The 18,299-nt window shown below is 35.3% G+C and overlaps 1 protein-coding gene across 1 annotated transcript in view; it reads right to left on the bottom strand.

Annotated features, from left to right (window-relative positions):
- The window catches only part of LOC142349998 (uncharacterized), a 211,291-nt gene extending 195,257 nt beyond the window's left edge, over positions 1 to 16,034 (bottom strand). Inside the window, exon 1 of the mRNA XM_075401883.1 lies at positions 15,888 to 16,034. Coding sequence (XP_075257998.1) covers positions 15,888 to 15,948 — 61 coding nt within the window. The 5' untranslated portion in view covers positions 15,949 to 16,034. The remainder of the gene's footprint in view (positions 1 to 15,887) is intronic.
- Between the last annotated feature and the right edge of the window lie 2,265 nt (positions 16,035 to 18,299).

Genomic DNA, 18,299 nt, shown 5'->3' with positions numbered 1-18,299 from the left:
TCAGTGGCTGACCAGCTGTCAACAACAAAACCACCACTAGCGAAGAAACCAAAAATTCAAAAAGAAGTTGCCAACAACGATGGTTGAGGCGATGTTTGAGCGTTCTCCAAATTACTTTAAACAATTTCAGAAACAGTTCAAATTTCTCATTCTTGAAGAAAAACTTAGCTTTTCTATTGGAAATTTTTATGCAGTGTGTGCACATTTTGATTCCGAATTTTGCAATTTAGTAAACAGTCATTATCACGTTCTGATTGATACAACTACTTTTGAAAACGAAACAGTGAAACGATATCAGAGCTTTCCTGTGCCTTGTGTTTATACAGCTTTCAAATTCTTGTTTTGGACTGCACCAAACTTGGAGACTAATGGAGACGTTTTTACAAAACTCAAATTGGCAATCGAATTCAACGGTTCGGGAGAAAAAACCGATTCACAGTCAGTGCGCAAACGACTGCCAGCTTTTGCTAACCACAACAATTTATCGAAAAGCAGCTCTGCAAAACAAACAAATGTCAATCTCAAACCGAGTGCCAAGATGCCAGTAGTTGCTCAAAAAACTATCTACAATGCCCGGCCTCCATCGAAACAAGTTCAAACTGATTTTGTTAATAGTGAAACTTTACGAAGAGTTGAAACAATTTTGTATGGTCCTCATTCTGGCGCTTTTTGTCAAATTATGGATATTTTTATGAGTGGATATGGAAAATTGAATATTGATTCTGATTTATTGAGTGTTCGCTTTGTGTATGAAGAAAAAGTAAAGTTTTGAAAAAAAAATAAATTTCTCAAGTTAGTAAGGTTAGAACATCATATGAAAAGCGAAACGAATCAATTCATTATCGCTAATATTTACAAGTTTTTGAGCATTGAAAACAAAATGAGCAATATAAATACAAAAAAGTCCACAAAATTTAGAGTTTGCTCTTTGAATTGGTTGATTCTCCAAGAGTTGATAGATGTTGTGATCGCTGCCAACGGAAACGATTCTTTGATATAGGTGTTTGTACGATGAAATGGGCTGACCAAGAGGATCGGCAAACAAAAGTTGATTGTTTTTTCTGCATAATAGTAACCAGTGGCTGCCAATATTTTCAGCAGTTGCTGCATTAACAATAAGGAAGCTGTTTCTGTTCATTTTTTCCGGAAAGTTGTTGGCCGCAAACACACCATGGAATTTATATTTAAGAGTTTTGCAACCTTGGATTAAACCATTAATATCATCTTCATCCATTATTAATTTGTCAGAATGTGATTCTTTGATACTCTTCTTGCACTATCAACAAATATTGTGCTAGCTTTTTCGCCAATAATGAATATTTCCATATTGTTCGGTAAGGCCGCAGAAAATTTCAACTCAATAGAAATTGACAAATTTGTAAGCTCAGGATGAATAAAATCGTGGGATGCTTGTTGGGTGCTGGTCAAATCAAAAACCTTTATGAAATGATTTGGGTAATCTGTCAAACTTATTCCATGACCATTGTCGATGTAAGCTAAATCGGATATTGTGTTAAAGTAAAGACCTTTGTCATCACTTGTTGATATTGGACTGTCTGCCACAGGTAAACCGTTTCGATAAATAAAAATCTGCTCAAGGTTGAATTTGCGGAAATTAAATGGATTTTGTCTGTTGTTACCAAGAAACGCTTCGTTAGTGTTCAGACAAATTGCTAGTCTACGAATCGGTTCTCTGGCAAAAAATCTTCTTGTTTCCAACTGTGGAGACCCGTTGACGCCAAAAACGTTTTTGTTAGAGTCTCCAGGTAGGGATACGAAGCTTGACTTTTAATAAAGTTTTTTCAATAGCCGATACAACATCATCGTTCAATGTCATCTTGCGCACATACAAATTAGCTTCGACAATTTTTACTTTGTAGTGCTTGGCAGCATTGTCAGACATTATAACAAAATCATCTATTGACCGTCTAAATGCAATGCGAAGTGTCACACCACTTAGCAAATGTCTGTCACAGGTGAAAAAGTCGACTGCAACTTTACCGTAGAATGTGCACTCAGCTGATTGCCTCACTAAGGCTTTCCTTCTGTTCACTTCCGCAGTTGACAGCGCTCCTGGATTTTCTTCGTAGGAGTAACCCTGACATGCCAACCAGGTGTTTTTTGCATCTTTGTTATGTGAAAATTCTGTTTCAATAAAACTTTTATGAGCATAGTTTCCGTTAGCGTTTGAAATTTTTAGTCCATTAGCAGACACTGTACAGTCAGAGAAGAGTGAATGTAACACATTATTGCAAAAATAGGGAGCATCTGTCTTCGTAACATCTGTTGCTGCTCCTGCGTCATATCTCAAATCAGCTTCCGATGACTGGACAATTTTACATTTTACTTCAAAGAAAATTTTCTGTAAGTCAATAAAATTATTTCGGTCACCGGCGACTTCAAATTCTAACATGGGTCCATTTGGACTGTAGACTGGGCCCAACTTTTGACAAAAACTACCATCGAAAGTTACTAAAAGAGAAGGTTTTTTGAATAAATCCAAAGAACTGTGAGTTGCTTCTGATGGTAACAAATTAGCGATCATCGTTCACTCTGGCAAAAAAATCTGACCGACTTCTTTTTGGAGCTCTGTGCGCTGAAATAGTTTTTTTGCGTTTGTTGATCGCTTTCTGTGGCTTGACTCGACTTGACATCCTCCGACGTGAAGTATTTCGTCGAAATCCCCCAGTCTGTTTTTTAACAGTTTTTGCGATTGTATTTCTAAACGCCTGTTTAGGAGATATTTTGCTTCCGACTACATCCAAAATCTCTGGAACACTTTGTTTCAAAAGCTCTATCCCGATACGCTTCGCTGTAGGCAAAATGAAACGACGTGCTAAAGGCAGCGCAACACGTCCAATGCCTGCAGCTAGGGCTCCAAAACGACTTCCTCTTTGACGACAATGTCCAGAGAAGTGAGGCAAAGACGTTGCTTGATTCGCATAATAAGAGTCCATTTTAGGAGGAAAATTTTTTGAATTGTAGTGTTAGAATAACTTTTCCAGTTCCCGAAAAGGGAACTAATTGTCCTGTTTCCGTTCTCAGTTCAATTGAAATCGATTGAATTGTGTTTGTTAGGAGCTTCTTATAGTCTAAATTTGTAAAAACTATCCGATGAGTTGGCTCAAGCTCACAAACACTACCGTTTTTCAGACGTTGTTTTGAATCAATGACTCGCAAAAGAGGAGCCTTAGTGTCACTTACGTATTGATATTCAATTATGTTAGTGTAGATGAAAATTAGATGCTTTCCAGCACAAAGATCAGCTGGGAATTCCCCATAATAAGCTTTCGTATCATCACTTTTCATAAACTTGTTCGCATTGGGAATCATTTTGTACCCAATATGTATTCCATTACCGTCAGGAATACCCTTAAATCCAATAATGCTCGGAATTTCCTCGCTGGGAAATGTAATTCCCTCATATTTGCCAAATAAAGTTTCATATTTTCCAGAGCTCTTCAACTCTCTGAAAGAAAAATTGGGCAGTCCAATTGTTCGCTTAATTGTAGCAAGAAGTTGTGCCACTGTATCAAAGGTTCCTGGCATAAAACTAAATTGTTGTCCACTATAAGGTCTAGAAATAACATTAGCTCCCGAAGACATCTTTTGGGAATCTTCATAGTCTTTTAAGTTGTACACAATTAGATTTCCGTTTACTATGTTTTCTATTTTTGTTGGGAATATGATTTCACTTAACGCCACTCTCCAATCACCTGCAAATTGAATTTCGTCATTAAAAAAATTTCGAAATGATGCAAGTGTGTTTGAATCAAATATTTCCATTGAAGCGGATGAAACAACATGAACTTTAAACTCGTCTCCAAACCGGTTGTTGGACATTTTCAACGAGAGGGAGCAAGTTGTAATTCTGGTTGATAAAATTTTCCTTGAATTGGTTCTTTGTCTGTGTCGACTAAGGAGTATGTTGGTGGGCTTAATGTCGGTATTCCCGTTATTTCAAAGACTTCGTCTGTGAATGATTGCTTGTAACTTTTTCTGAATGCTTTATCTTTTTTAACTATTCTCATAAAGTCTCCAATGTAAAACTTGGGCCTCTGATTTGAGCTTGTTTGGACTGTCAATGAAACTAGTCGTGGCACATCTTTTTTTGTAACTTTGTTGGGAGCAATTTTAGTTACTCGATTGACTCTTGAATTGATTGTTTTCACAAATTGGTCTAATTGGTCAATGTAGCTATAGGTCCACTTTTCTTCGAGATACCGCTAAATTATCTTTTTGAGAGATCTAATGTTCCTCTCTGCAAAAGCTGACTTTTTTTCACTGAAAGTACTATATAACTGAATTCCGCGTTTGTTGCACAATTGTTTGAATTCTCCCAGAAATTCTGTGCCATCGTCAACCCATACTTTTTCGGGCTGTTTGTTTTTGATCATCTTTTTGAATGCTTCAGCTGCTTCTGTTGCGTACTTTGTTTTTAAAGGTTCCACTCGTAAATATCTTGACAAACAATCAACCGCTACTAGGAGATACTTGATGTTGCGGTTATACTTTGCTAATTTATCAACGTGTGCCAAATCTAGAGACCAAATTTCGTTAATGTCTTTTACAAAAACTTTAAGCCTAGGAAATTTTAATCGAATTGAACGGTACTTTGTGAAAGACGGCTTTGTCTCCAAATAGGACAGGACTTTGCCTATAGGGAGCTTGCTTTGAGTCTGTAGTCGTTTTATGCTTCCATACGAAGCTGGTCCTTTTAAATACAACTGATCCAATTTTTTTTACTTCAGGAAAAGAAAGACCACATCTTCTGACTGGTCTCTTCTTTGTCTGGCGTTTGGTCCGTTTCTTCTTTATATTTTTTTCGGGTTGGTTTTGAGCCACTGAGTCGTTCTCCAGTAGAGGAGAACTCTTGTTGACTGGGTTGTTCTCTACTTGGGAAAAAATCTTGTTCACTTTCAGACGAGGCTTCCAAGATTTGCTTGGCATGTGTATTTGCAACAAGATGAGGTGAGATATTAAGAGCAAATAAAATTTTTGAGTATTTTTCAATGTCAATTTTTTTAGTTGGTTGCTGTAGATTGTACAGAAATGTTGAAACTTTGATGCCCAGTGTTTCTTTATTAACGTGAAGAACGTCGTTCGACTCTATGGTGACTGTTTCAGATTGGTTAATCAAGTCAAGTATGATTTTTGATCTTTTGATTTGGTTTTTATTCATGACTTCTAGCTCTATCATTATAGAGGTGAAATCGTCGCTTTTTCTTTGTTTTTTCACTACCGGTTCAGTCTCGCTGTCTTCGCTCATGGGTTCTGTTTTCTCCTCTTCTGCTGTTTCAATCATCAGTTTGTTTGCAGTCTCAACTGGTTCAAATGCTTTCTCTGCTTTTTCCATTGAGTTGGACTGGTTTCTTTGCAAAAGAGACAGCTGTGCAGCTTTCTGTTTATAAAGGGGATTGTCCAAAACTTCTTTTTTTACCGGTTGATGTGAAGCAAACATTCGTTTTGGAATTAAAATGAATTCTTCGGTGCGCATTATGATTTTGTCAAATATCGATAACAAGCGAAACCAACAATTTTGACCAAATCTGTTTCTCTAGCAAACAGTTCCCTCTTTTCTTTCAAACTTGTTTGTCTAGACAATAGCTTTCTGAATGATTTTTCATAACCTTCTACAACACTTTTTCTTAATGGAACATTGCCATTGACAATGTTGAGCAAACATTCGCAAAGGAATTTAATGAATTTATTTGGAGCTCTCTCGATCTTCTCTTTTAGTTTTGTATCCGATATGTCTAGCAGCCGCCCCAGCATACAAACTTCTTTCTCTCTCATCGCTCAAATTTGTGATAACGGCTTTAGCTGATGGCAGGTAAAAAATTGATGGTCCTGGAGGAACAATATTTGAACAGTAGCGCAAGACGTCTGATGTTTTTGGATCCAAATCAACTAATAAATGACCAAACGGTTCTTTGGTTGCGAGATCATAACTTTCTTTTAAAAATTGTGCATTATTCAACTGTCGACCAATAAAACTAATCTGTTGTGTGTCACGGGGTGATTTGAACAATATGATATGTGTTGTGTTTAGATCAATTGTTCTGGACCATCTGCTTTGCTGGAACAAATTGTGTTTAACATAAATTACACTGATGTTTCTATGTTGCCCTGCGGTTGCTAATTTGGAAAATTCTTTGTCATTAAAAATTTCTTAACATGAATCATCGAACACAAGATGGCAGTTCTCTAACTCTGAAATGAGCTCAAAATTGGAGAATTTTTTAAAATGTATGTTCAGTTTCTTCTCTAACGATTGGAATTTTGGCTGATCATGCTGATAAAAATAATAAATTGTTTGAAACTCTGGGAAAAATGTGCCAACTAATAACATTTTGAAAATGAGCTCAGTTTCCCCGCAGCAAGACGGCCCGCAAACAGCCATGAACAACCGGTCATTGGTAGAAATAACTTTATTCATAATTTTGGATTTGGAAGAGCGTATCCAACTGTACAAGAAAGAAGTGAAAACCAAAATGTGGATTCTGCACAGTCAAGACTGAAAAAAACCAAATTGGTGAGAGATACAGTTATAAGAAAAATTATTATAATGATTTGTGTAAAGTATACAACCTCTGATCGAGGCAATCTCGAATTGCAAAACCTCCAAGATTGTCTTTCTTGGTGCTCGGCGTCAAAAACCAAGTCAGTTATGCCTGCACCCGAATCTAATTGATCTTCGGTTTGACTCATTTTGAAATAAAATTGTTCAAAAAAATGAATTGCTTTCCAGGAATTTTTACATAATTATTTAACTATAAAAAATTCATAAGAAACATATCCAGAGTCTTCGTCTCCTTGTTTGTAAGTGATTGTATAGTTTGCATTCATCGAATCTTGTTTATCTCTAAAAACAATTGACTCTACATTGTTCTCTTTAATCAGCTGCTTGATGTCATCGGGAAGAGTCTCATCGTCCAGAGACATCCGAACTGGTACTGCACGCTTGTGCGTAAGTAAAGGGGTAAGTTTCAACCTTTTCATTTTCTCTTGTAAAGACATGGTACAATTGAAAGTACTCCAGTAGAGAAAGATACTTCTTGAAAGCTTCTATTTCAGCACCAGCACACACAATCTGCTGTTTTCTCAAAACTGTTTGGCCTCTTGTGTCAATTTTTCCTTCCTTGATAAGAGTAACCGTTAACTGATTTTCAGGCGTTATGCAACTGTAAACTGTCAAATTTGGAGACAAATTCACTTGTAGTAGAGACGGAGCTGGTTTCTCTAACCGACGATTCATTCGTCAGCCACTGGTAAAAGAGTTTTGCCTTCTTATTGGCACAATGCTTGGTTCTCTGTCGTTTTGGGCAACTCAATGCATGTAATTTACAAACCGGTGTCTCCCGATACAACTTCAAGTGTTCAATTTTTGGGCAGAACAAAGTTTCCAAGTTGATAACGTTCCTCTGTAACAGCTGTCGTAAAGTTTCCGTTTTTTCTAATCCTTTTGCGTAAAAATCAGAAAAGGGAAATCGAAGAACTATACTTTGAAAAATCTGTTGCAAATAATGATAAGGGTACTCTCCTGTCTCCCACGAGAGACCATGAAGGAATTTAGATACCCACAGGAAAGATCTTTGCTCACTCGAACAAAGTATGTTAAATGATTTTGGAGGTAAAAACGAAATTATATCGTTGTAATTTTCGGTAGATACCGCAAGTTCTTTTATTAAAAATCCAGATTTTTTACTTCGAAAGCCTTCAAAATCAAGAACAACCGCTCCGGATTTCAACATTCCAGCAAATTGAATAAACTATTTTTGAAAGATTTTACGTATAAACAAAAAGCAATTCCAGTCACATGACCAAGGTACTCATTTGTCACTGAACAAGGTAATACGTAAGAATAGCCTGGACCCTTTTCACTATATTCATAAACAAAACCGGAAGCGTCGGGGAGTATGGCATGTAATCTCAAAATTTTTAAGTTTTTGAAATATTTGTCTAACGAAGAATTATCAATACCAATCAAACCTCCGTACGGCCGCAATTTCAACGCAATATCCAAATCAAGATCCGGATCCAAATGCAAACAAGTGGCTGAAAAGTATAAAAATCGTTTACCGTATTGTGAATATTCTTTTTTGATTTCCTTGTAAGTTTCGTGAATACTTTTCAAATCAAGCGTTGCTATAGTTGCCATTTGATCTATGCACACATTCTCCCAATAATGATCAATTTTTGCTAACAACTGACCAAAACCACTTAATCACACGTCTAAATATCACATAATAAGCCCCTCCCCTCTATTAGTGTAATGAGACTACTTTTTACATGTAGCGTTAAATTCAAACGACCAGAAAGAACTAGCAAGAACGGCGGAATAGAACAATCCAAACGGCAATAAACAGCAGGCGGAAAGATTTTATCCCGCCTAGCCTATTCCCACTTAACCGCCACTACCTATTATCCTATGGTTAAGAGTCAAATGATAACCCCCCCCCTTTCTTTACGTAGGTATTATATACTACTCAGATTCGAAAGAACACAGTGTCTACTTAGGTTGTCGCCAGAAAACACGCATTTGAGCTATGATTTCTGTGTCGTTGACTTTGTAGATAAGATGATTTTCTTTCCTTGCTCAAACTGTTGCACATTGATTGAAAGAAAAAGTTCAACTCTGTATTAAGCAGAGACACTATGTTAGAAACGACTTGAACAGAAGTACCCTCAGGCAAGATTAGATGACCCACAAAGCGAATTTAAAAATGTGTATATAAAAGTAAATTCAAAAGGAAATATAATCTGGCAAAACCATATTAATTCTAAATCAGAAGCTACTGTGCAAAATACTTTTTGCCGAGCACTTGCATGCATTTTTTAGGATGAAAACATTCAATAGATGTCAATCACTGTAAACAGTTTGTAAGAAAAAACTAAAATCTGTATGATGAATGGAATGCCAAAAGATTTGCAAAAAATGACTGTGCAGCAAACTGATTCTATCAAAAATATCAAAACGTTAATAATTAGCGTACTTCAAAAAACAAAGACGTAAATGTAGTAAATTTTTTGAAGGTAACAACTGATTACCTTAGCTTCCACTAGACTGATTTTGAATAAGTTTCCAGTATTGAGGATTACACATCCATATGAAAGACTGCCCACTATGCTTCTATAAATATCACAACTTTAATTACTAGGGAACTCTGCAAAAGAAGACGAATTGTCTCAGACGGAGAGTGTCTGTCTAGACCGCCACCACACGGAATCATCTTAAGTACAGACTGTCGCGCGTTCATATCCTAATTTTTATGCGTTCACCAGACTTTTGTTATTTCAGTTTAAAACTTTCGTGCGTTCACCAGACTTTCGTGCGTTCAGCAAACTTTCGTGCGTTTGTTTGTAGGCTTTTGTGCAATCACCAGACCTTTGAACGTTCAATTTCAGACGTTAGTGCATTCACCAAAATTTTGCGCGTTCACCAAAGTTTCGTGCGTTATTGTTCAGACTTTCGTGCGATTATCAGACTTTCGTGCGTTCCCCGGACTTTTCTGCGTTCATGTTCAGACCTTCGTGCGTTCATCACACTATCGTGCATTCACAAAACTTTGTGCGTTCATGTTCAGACTTCCGCGTTCAGGTTCAGTCTTTCATGCGTTCCAAGTCAAACAAATTGTAATAACACATAACTTATATGATTGAAATTAGCATATTCATTCATATCGCATAAACATCCTCGAGACCTTTAACTGGTTAGCAAGATTTTGACAATAATTGCCTAATTTTAAATAAAATATTGCAAGTTATTTCTTAGCTGAATATCATATGATGTTCTGGGCTGTAAGGCAAAAAATTGGTTTTTCCGACTTATGCTAATTTTAATAACTAATGAAGTAAATGTTTCAAACACAACCCAAAAGACTGAGTGAAATTCTTGTCGCAACACTTATTTTGCTATTCATTTTCAATTCAAGTGAATTCGGCTTTCAACATTGAAGGCTGCAACTTGAGTGGGTACTCTGGAGTACGAGTGCTATAAGTCATCTGATTGATATTAATGTTTTAAACAAGATTTTTAAAAAAAATGTGTCCATGTCCAGACTTATGTGCGTTCATGTATCGACTTTCGTGCATTCGTCTAATTTTTGAGTGTACACCAAAGTTTCGTGCGTTATTGTTCAGAGTATTGTGCAATGATCACACCTTCGTGCATTCAGAAGATTTTGTGCTTTTATGTTCAGACTTTCGTTCGTCCCAAGTACAACAAATTGTAATAACGCTTAACTTAAATGCTTGAAATTAGCATACTCATTCATTTCGCTTGTTCATCCCAAAAACTTCAACTGGTTAGCAAGATTTTGCAAATATTTGCCTAAATTTAAATAGAGCATCGCAAATTTTTTCTTAGCTGAATATCATATGATATTCTGGGCAGTAGGGCAAGAAACTGTTTTTTCCGAATTATGCTACTTTAATAACTCATGAAGTAAATGTTCCAAACACAACGCAAAATACTGAGTGAAATTTTTGTCACAACAGATATTTTGCTATTCATTTTCAACTCAAGTGAATTTGGCTTCCAGCATTGAAGACTGCAACTTGAGTGGGTACTCTGGAGTATGAGTGCTATAAGTCATCTGATTGATATTACTTTTTTAACAAGACCTAAAAAATTACTGTGCCCATGTCCAGATTTATATGCGTTCATGTCTAGATTTTCGTGCATTCACCACACTTTTGCGCGTTCACAAAATTTTCTTGCGTTCATGTTCAGATTTTTGTGCCTTCAACAGACTTTCGTTCATTCCCCGCACTTTTGTGTTTTTTTGTTCAAGCATTCGTACGTTCAGATTTGCGTGCGCTCCAAGTCAGACAAACTGTAATACAACATAACTTAAATCCTTGAAATTATTATAATTATTTCGTTTCGCATGTTCGTCCTCAAAATCTTTAAATAGATAGCAATATTTCGCAAAACTTTGCCAAAGTTTGAAGAAAGGCATTGAAAAAAATTCTTAGCTAAATTAAAACTCCTCTGGGCTGTAAGGCATGAATTTGTTTTTTTTTTCAATTTCAGCTACTTTTTATAACTCAAGAAGTAAAAAATTTTTAACCCAAATCAAGCGCAATTCTTTTCGCATTCGACATTTGGCTATTCATTTTGACCTCAAGTGAGTATCGGGTTTCAGCAATCAAGACTTGAGTCGGTACTAGAGTGCTCTTAGTCATCTTAATGCTATTATTTTTATTGTTAAATTTATTTTGCTGAAAAATATTAGTGTGTCTATGTCTAGACTCATGGGCGTTCAAATCCCGACGTTCATGAATTTATGTCCTGATTTTCAAGCCTTCAAGTGAATTTTTCAATCTTTTCTGCATTTTCGACTTTGTTTTCGTGTGTTGTATTGTTCAAAATTTTCGTGATGTTCTGACTTTTGTATATTTTATGATGTTTCTAGACTGTGTTTTTGAACGCACGAGGCCCTTTCGTGCATTCATCTTGGATCTGGACATTCTTGATTCCCTCTAGTTCCTCAACCATGGAATGTAACTGCTTTTTATCGTAATCTTGACCAGACAACTTTGAACTACTTTCCAGTGGTTGTCAATATATTTTCATATGAAAGAATGTAATTGAAGAACAAAACAGCGCCTATAACGCATTTTATGAAACCCCGTGTTTGCAGGAAGTAAATTTTTAACTTGACCAAAATGTGTACACCCTGAGTCAATGTTTGGATGTTTTCTGTTTGTGCCAGAAGGAGCCTTTTGCATGGTAATTCTTTTTTTAGAAGAGACCAAGTGCGTGCGTCTAGGGGGTGCAAAAAATTTGCACTCTCAAAGAGGAGGAGGCATAAACGGAGAAGAAACCATCATTTAGCTAAAGTTTTTTGCAGATGCAAAATGAGTATAATACATTTCCTTTATTTATAATGCGTAAATTAGGCATCGCAAAATTGGGCAAACAATAAAATTTGATTCACAAATTGCCAAGTTTAACGTTTTTTGTTAAAACTCTATGAAAATTTTATATTCTCTATATTGAAATTAGAGAGCAGAATCTTGAAAAACTTAACTACTGTGCGAATTCTTACACAAAGCAGTTCTTTGCATCTTGCCACTAAGTTCTGAAAACAAAACCTAGTCTAATAGATCGCTCTACCTTTACCTTATCTCTCTATCTGTTCAGGGTCTCTAATACACAAATTCTCCAATGCTGGAAAAGGATGTGTCAGTTTCAAGGGAAAACAACCTGCTAGATACATTGATCCTTTCTATAGTCAATGCTCTGAAGGATAATATTGTTGACAATGTTACACCTTCTGATATTGGTGCTAATATTATAGATAATAAAGATAAAGATTGAAAATTCAAAGTTACATAATTGCCTTAAAGAAACCTGGAATGTTTGTGTAAGTCGTTGAGTTTGTTCCATTTTAACATTTGCTCTTTAAAACCTCACTTTAGGCAGCTGGAATCTCCGCCAGACATAGTAAGGCTAACCAAAACCTGGGTGACTTGTGGAGAAAATTTTAAAAGCAACCTTATCTGAGTGTATGCTCAAGTTCTTGTTTAGATGACTCTCACGGACAAGTGATTATTGAAATATAAAGTAATTGTACTATTCTAAACAAAAAGTATGATAAGTTTGAAGAAAGTATAACAGCTGGAATAGCAATGGGAAAGTTTGTGCAGTTTACAATAATCCTCCAACCAGTCAACAAGGAATTCATTAAATCCCTTGAGAAAAATATTTGAGAAAAATATTTAGCGTGATAACTGATATCGTGATATGCCTTCACAAATTGCGGTGATCACTAAAGAAGAAATGTTGAAAAGAAATTACCGGAATTTTATTAGCACGAATGGTTTCGTTTTAGAAGCAGAACAAAACACCAGAAAAAGGATAAAATGAGCTCCGGCTTGCATCATTGTTTCCAACAGAAGCTTTTAATACAGTTTTGAACTCTTGGAACATCAAAACATATCTGATCATCTTCCAGTTTTTTTTTTACTGAAATGATAGAAAAACTGCATTACTGGTGATAACAATTCTCAAATAGAGACATATCTCTACTCAAGAAAAATTGTCTTGTCAGTAGTTATCTCAAAATTTCAGAAGTAATATGAACAAAGTCTAAAATGAAATAAAAACTGAAACGATGTTAATGAATCTTTCGAGTTGTTTAAAATTGAATTGGAAAAAAAACTTCTATATATATGCTCCATCGAAACGATTCAGAAATGTACAAAAAGCTTGCCCAAACTGGTTTGACAATCATCTAAAAATTCCAAGGCTGAAGCGCGATAGAGCATGTCTAATTTAAAAATCCCCTAAAAACGACCCAGAAAAGCTGCCAATATCAAATTCTCCCACAACCAATTCGAAGATGTCACAAAACATGCAAAAATAAAGATTCAGTGGAACAAAATTAGTCCATGTACCGGAAACACGAGACTGACTTTTAAATGTTTAAACGAAATCAAAGGGAAAAGCTGACAAAAAAACTTGCACTGTAAAGTTTCACTCTCGCAAAACAACCCTGAGAGCTCACAAACTCCAATTGTGTTCAGTTTACTTATTTTTTTTAATTATTAATGAAGAATTAACTAAGAATATTGGACCTTCTGAACCCATAAATTTACCTCCAGTGGATAAGTCTATGCTTCTTTATGAAGTCTCGTAACATGAAATTGAATATATATATATATATATATATATTATATATATATATATAATTATTTTATTTATATATATATATATATATATATATATATATATATTTACATATGTATATATATATATATATATATATATATATATATATATATGTACATATGTAAATATATATATAAAATTAGCAGCACAGTTGTTCGGCAATCAAAAGCAGAAATAATACTTATCCTTACTGTTCACATAATTAAAATATTCGAGACGGATTTTTCTCCGAAACCTTTAAGAAATCATAAAACTTGCCTCTGTTCCGAACGCAATTTAAAACTAAGGAAAACAATAATCAACCTATCCCACTCCTGAATTTGTAGAGCAAATGTCGGAACGTGCAATCTTTAAACGCATTGAGTTGTTACCTAGAGCGTTTCTGCTTATTATAGAAAAACAATTTGGATTCAGACGCAATCATTGTAGAACTGATGCATTGGTTAAATTAACTGAAAAGATAACACTCTCCAATTCGGAAAAACAAAGAAGCTTTTTCTTGATCTGAAAAATGCTTTTGATACATTAGTCCGGAAAAAATTCTCACAAAAACTTGAAAAATATTCATTTAAAGGTAAGTGCGATATTTATTTACTATCCTTTCTAGAAAACAGCTCAAAAAAGTTTGTTGCAAATAGTGTTTTTTTCTCAATGGCGCACATCAAAATACGGTGCCAAGAAGGCTCAAAACTCAAAACTAGCACCAATGCATTGCAAATTGCTGTTTGCTGACAATATTAAAATTAAAGCTGAAAGTCGTAGTTACTAAGATACTAGAAGGGAAACCAAAATGGTTATTATTTTGATAATTGCAAACAACATAAATTTAAATATGGAGAAGACGATACAAATAAAAACAGGAAATAGTGCTTCCCATTCCCAAATTACTCTGAACGGTCCAAATATTGGTATTAAACTTGTGTGCAACCAATCACGGGTTTCCACTAAAAAGAATTTAATTTTTCGATCTCAAATTAACTTTGTCAAAACCAAACTCAGTAAACCTTGCTGAGCTATATCAAAACTGAGATCATTGGTTTTCTAGATATCAACTAGAATAAATAGTGCTTCCGACTCTCAAATTACTATGAACGGTCCAAACATTGGTATTAAACCTGTGTGCAACCAGTCACGGGTTTCCACTAAAAAGAATTTAGATTTGGATCTCAAATCAAATTTTTCAAAACCAAAATCATTGAACCTTGCTGAGCTATATCAAAACTGAGATCATTTATTTTCTAGATATCAACTAATACCCAATTATCAAAGTAAAATCAACTCTAACACAAAACTGAATTCTTGTTTATAGGCGTTTTAGCTACATTTCTCTCGAGCCATTTTTTTACAGAAGAAATTTTTCAAACACATTGGCTTGAGAAAAACCCGTGGTTCATTGATTTGTTCTCTGAAAACGAAATTTTAACGACATAAGGAATACATATATGAACTAATGAAGTTTGTCTTAGAATCAATAGTAGTTTGTCCCGACTAGCTCTTCTAGTTTAGGAGATCTCGCAGTTGTTTTCTGATTAAAAAATAAGGAAACTAATTAATTTAAAAAATTGACCGCAGCACATCTGAATGAAATAGATTCAATGGTCGGTTAGTCTCTTAAAATTATCAACGCTACCAATTAGTAAGAAATAAAACGACTGGAAATAATGAAATTATCTAAACTTATTTTTCTTTCTAAAATTTTTTTCTAGGCTAAGTATTACTGCATACAGGGTAGGACTTGGAGGACAGTAGTGTCACAATTTCTATCCTCTCCAAGTGTAATTAATAACAAATAATTTTCTGTTAATTAACCTTGATGAATAAATCTCTCCTTCTCTCTCTCTCCCTCTAATATAGCACTGGTTCAAGACTTGTATTTTTCGAAATCAGCATCGATTAGTATTTGACATTTGCTATTGGAGAAGCATAATTTTAAATAGTTTTAGGTCAATTTCTTAATTCAGTTTCTGTTATTTCTAGAATTTTCTATCGAAAAATTTTGGACCTATTCTGAACCCCCTCTTCATCTACCTCCCCCAAGGCGCACGTTCTATTTTTTGCATAATAACATGTTATATAACAACAAATAAATTGTAAGTGAGGCGGGGGCATAATAACAATGGATGGAGGAGAGCAGGGCAAAATAGATCCAAATATTTGATGCTTTGTAAAAACTAAAGAAAATACTTTTAAATAAAATTACGCCTACCTGACGAGGCGACGGCAGAATTTAAAAAACAAATAAACAAAATCAATAAAGACGGTTTCATTTTTAATTCTGAATGATTGAGATTTTTTATTGAATTTATTGGGAATATTTTTGATGTGTTTCTGCTGTTAACTGCAGATTGGTCAACAATATTATAAAAGCGTGAAGTTATTGGTGGAGTATTAATCGAAACAAAAGTCGGACAAATTATTTGAAACGTTAAAGAATTAAAGAGTGGTGAATAATTAGTCAAATTAGTCAGTCAGATTAAAGCTATAACCTTGTGCGTAAAAAGAAAATAACCTCAAACAAAATATTATCAATCTGTAAAAAATAATTAGTAGTCAGCTGTGTGAAAAGTTATTTGACGCAATCCGTTCAAATGAACACAAAAGACGCAAAAACAATCGAATAAATTATAAATAATAGTTAGCACCTCAAACAGATTTGAAGTCTTTATTCGGTCTATAAAGTAAACTCGAACAAAGAGATTTTCATTACAAGCCCCGACTAATTGAAATTGATAAATTGATGAAAATCAGTCGAAGTAACTACAGCACCAAAATTGGAAATCGATCACTTGTAATTGATCTAATAGCGTCCGAAAAAATAAAAAAATTAAAACTCCCAGAAATTTTGCAACGCCCGTTCAAACTGTAAAATTTCATAACGGACAGGCAAAATTTTCGGGTCTTTCCTCTTAGAGCCCCCCCCCCACCATGATTTAATAGAACCCATTATGGTAAATTTACCATGATTGGGGGCTATAGGTTTTATGACCACTATAACGGGAAACACCCAAAACTTCCTATGTGACATAACCATCAATGATTAAATTTGACAAATTTCAATCGGAGACTTTTTCTCAAATTCGACAACTTTTCAGACTAAAGCAGACCCAGACTGAGAACCCAGACCAAAAGTCGTTACGCCCAGGCAGATAAACGGACGCACTAGGGGCGCTATGAGTGAAAAATCACAAAAGTCTGGACATAGGCAAATTTGAACGAACGATTATTTGAACACAGAGTAATTTTTTGCTTGTTCATGCTCAGGCTATTAAGTGTCCGTTTCCCGAAACTGGTCCATTCAACAAACGGAAAAATACCTTGAGTGGTATCTAGACCTTTAAATACGAAGAAGCCAGAGGTGCGTTTGTGTGTTTGGGAGGGTGGGGGGGGGGGGTTAATGGGCAAATAACAAAACATAAAACATATCTGATGAAGCCAGCTGGTCCGAGTGTCGATATCTCTTGTGTAAGGTGACAAGGAATCTGGATTCCAATGAAACGCTTTGTTATGAAAGGGCTGTAAAGTTATCAAAGAATAGCCTCTTCGTTTTCATGTCCTTCATTGAGCTTTTCTTTTTCCCCTCTTTTTCACCATGAGTTTCTCTAGAGGTCAGCTGAATGGCGCAGGCTCCATTGAGAACACACAGGGCATAGTTGGTTGATTGCAGCCAAAACATGTATAGACTGTTTATCTCCCGATTTATATCAGTAAGATAGCTAAGTAATTACTGATAACTATAATAGATCGATATACCGTGATGTCATTATGCTTATATGAGGCATCACTTTCAATATCTAATTGATGGCGTTCTTCTTCGGATCTATTCAGTTTTGCCCCCCCCCCCCCCCCGCTTAGTGGGTTTATATCTTTTACGCCGCCCGGGCGCAAGTGCTATTTTTTACATACGTAAATAGCTATATAACAACATTTAATTTGTAACGGGGGCGGAGGCGTAAAAAACATGGGGTAGGGACAAAACAGAATGATCCTCCCCTTCTCTTCTCTAAGTTATTCCCATGTTTTTTCAATTTCTGGGAAATAGTCCAAAGCAAGCAGGAACGTGGTTTTGAAAAAGCCGACCAACCAATTTATGGTGTGTTCTGTATAGCTAAAACAACTAAAGGTCGTCAAAATATTTTCTAAATTTTGAAGCATGAGATATTTAGAAGCAGCATGATATGTGTATGAAGAAGCTGAAGACGACTTGTAATTAGTTGAATGAAATTGACTTCTGATTTCTCTTGATGTCTCTGTATATATTGTAGAACATAAATCTCAGTCGTCCTGACACGATGACACTTGTAAAAGAGAGCTGGGAGCAAGTCCCTGTTGAACTAGAATTTACGTTCAAACATTCTTGGAGGATCAAAGGGTTGAAGAATTAGGTGCTTCAGTGAACAGTTGAATAAGTGTCATAACTGATGAACAAAATTACCCGGTCAATAAAATGAATGAACGCACGAAAATCTGACATAGGCAATTTGAACAATATATATTATAAACGCCGAGAAATTTTCCTCTGTTCATGCTCAGACTTATAAGCGTCCGTGTCCAGAATTTGGTTCATTCAGCAGACGGAAAAAAACCTTGAGTGGCATCTAGATCTTTAAAGACGAAAAAG

This window comes from Convolutriloba macropyga, chromosome 11, assembly GCF_964194025.1.
Source record: "Convolutriloba macropyga chromosome 11, txConMacr16.3, whole genome shotgun sequence".
Lineage (NCBI taxonomy): Eukaryota > Metazoa > Xenacoelomorpha > Acoela > Convolutidae > Convolutriloba > Convolutriloba macropyga.
This window is presented reverse-complemented; position numbering and strand designations above follow the sequence as displayed.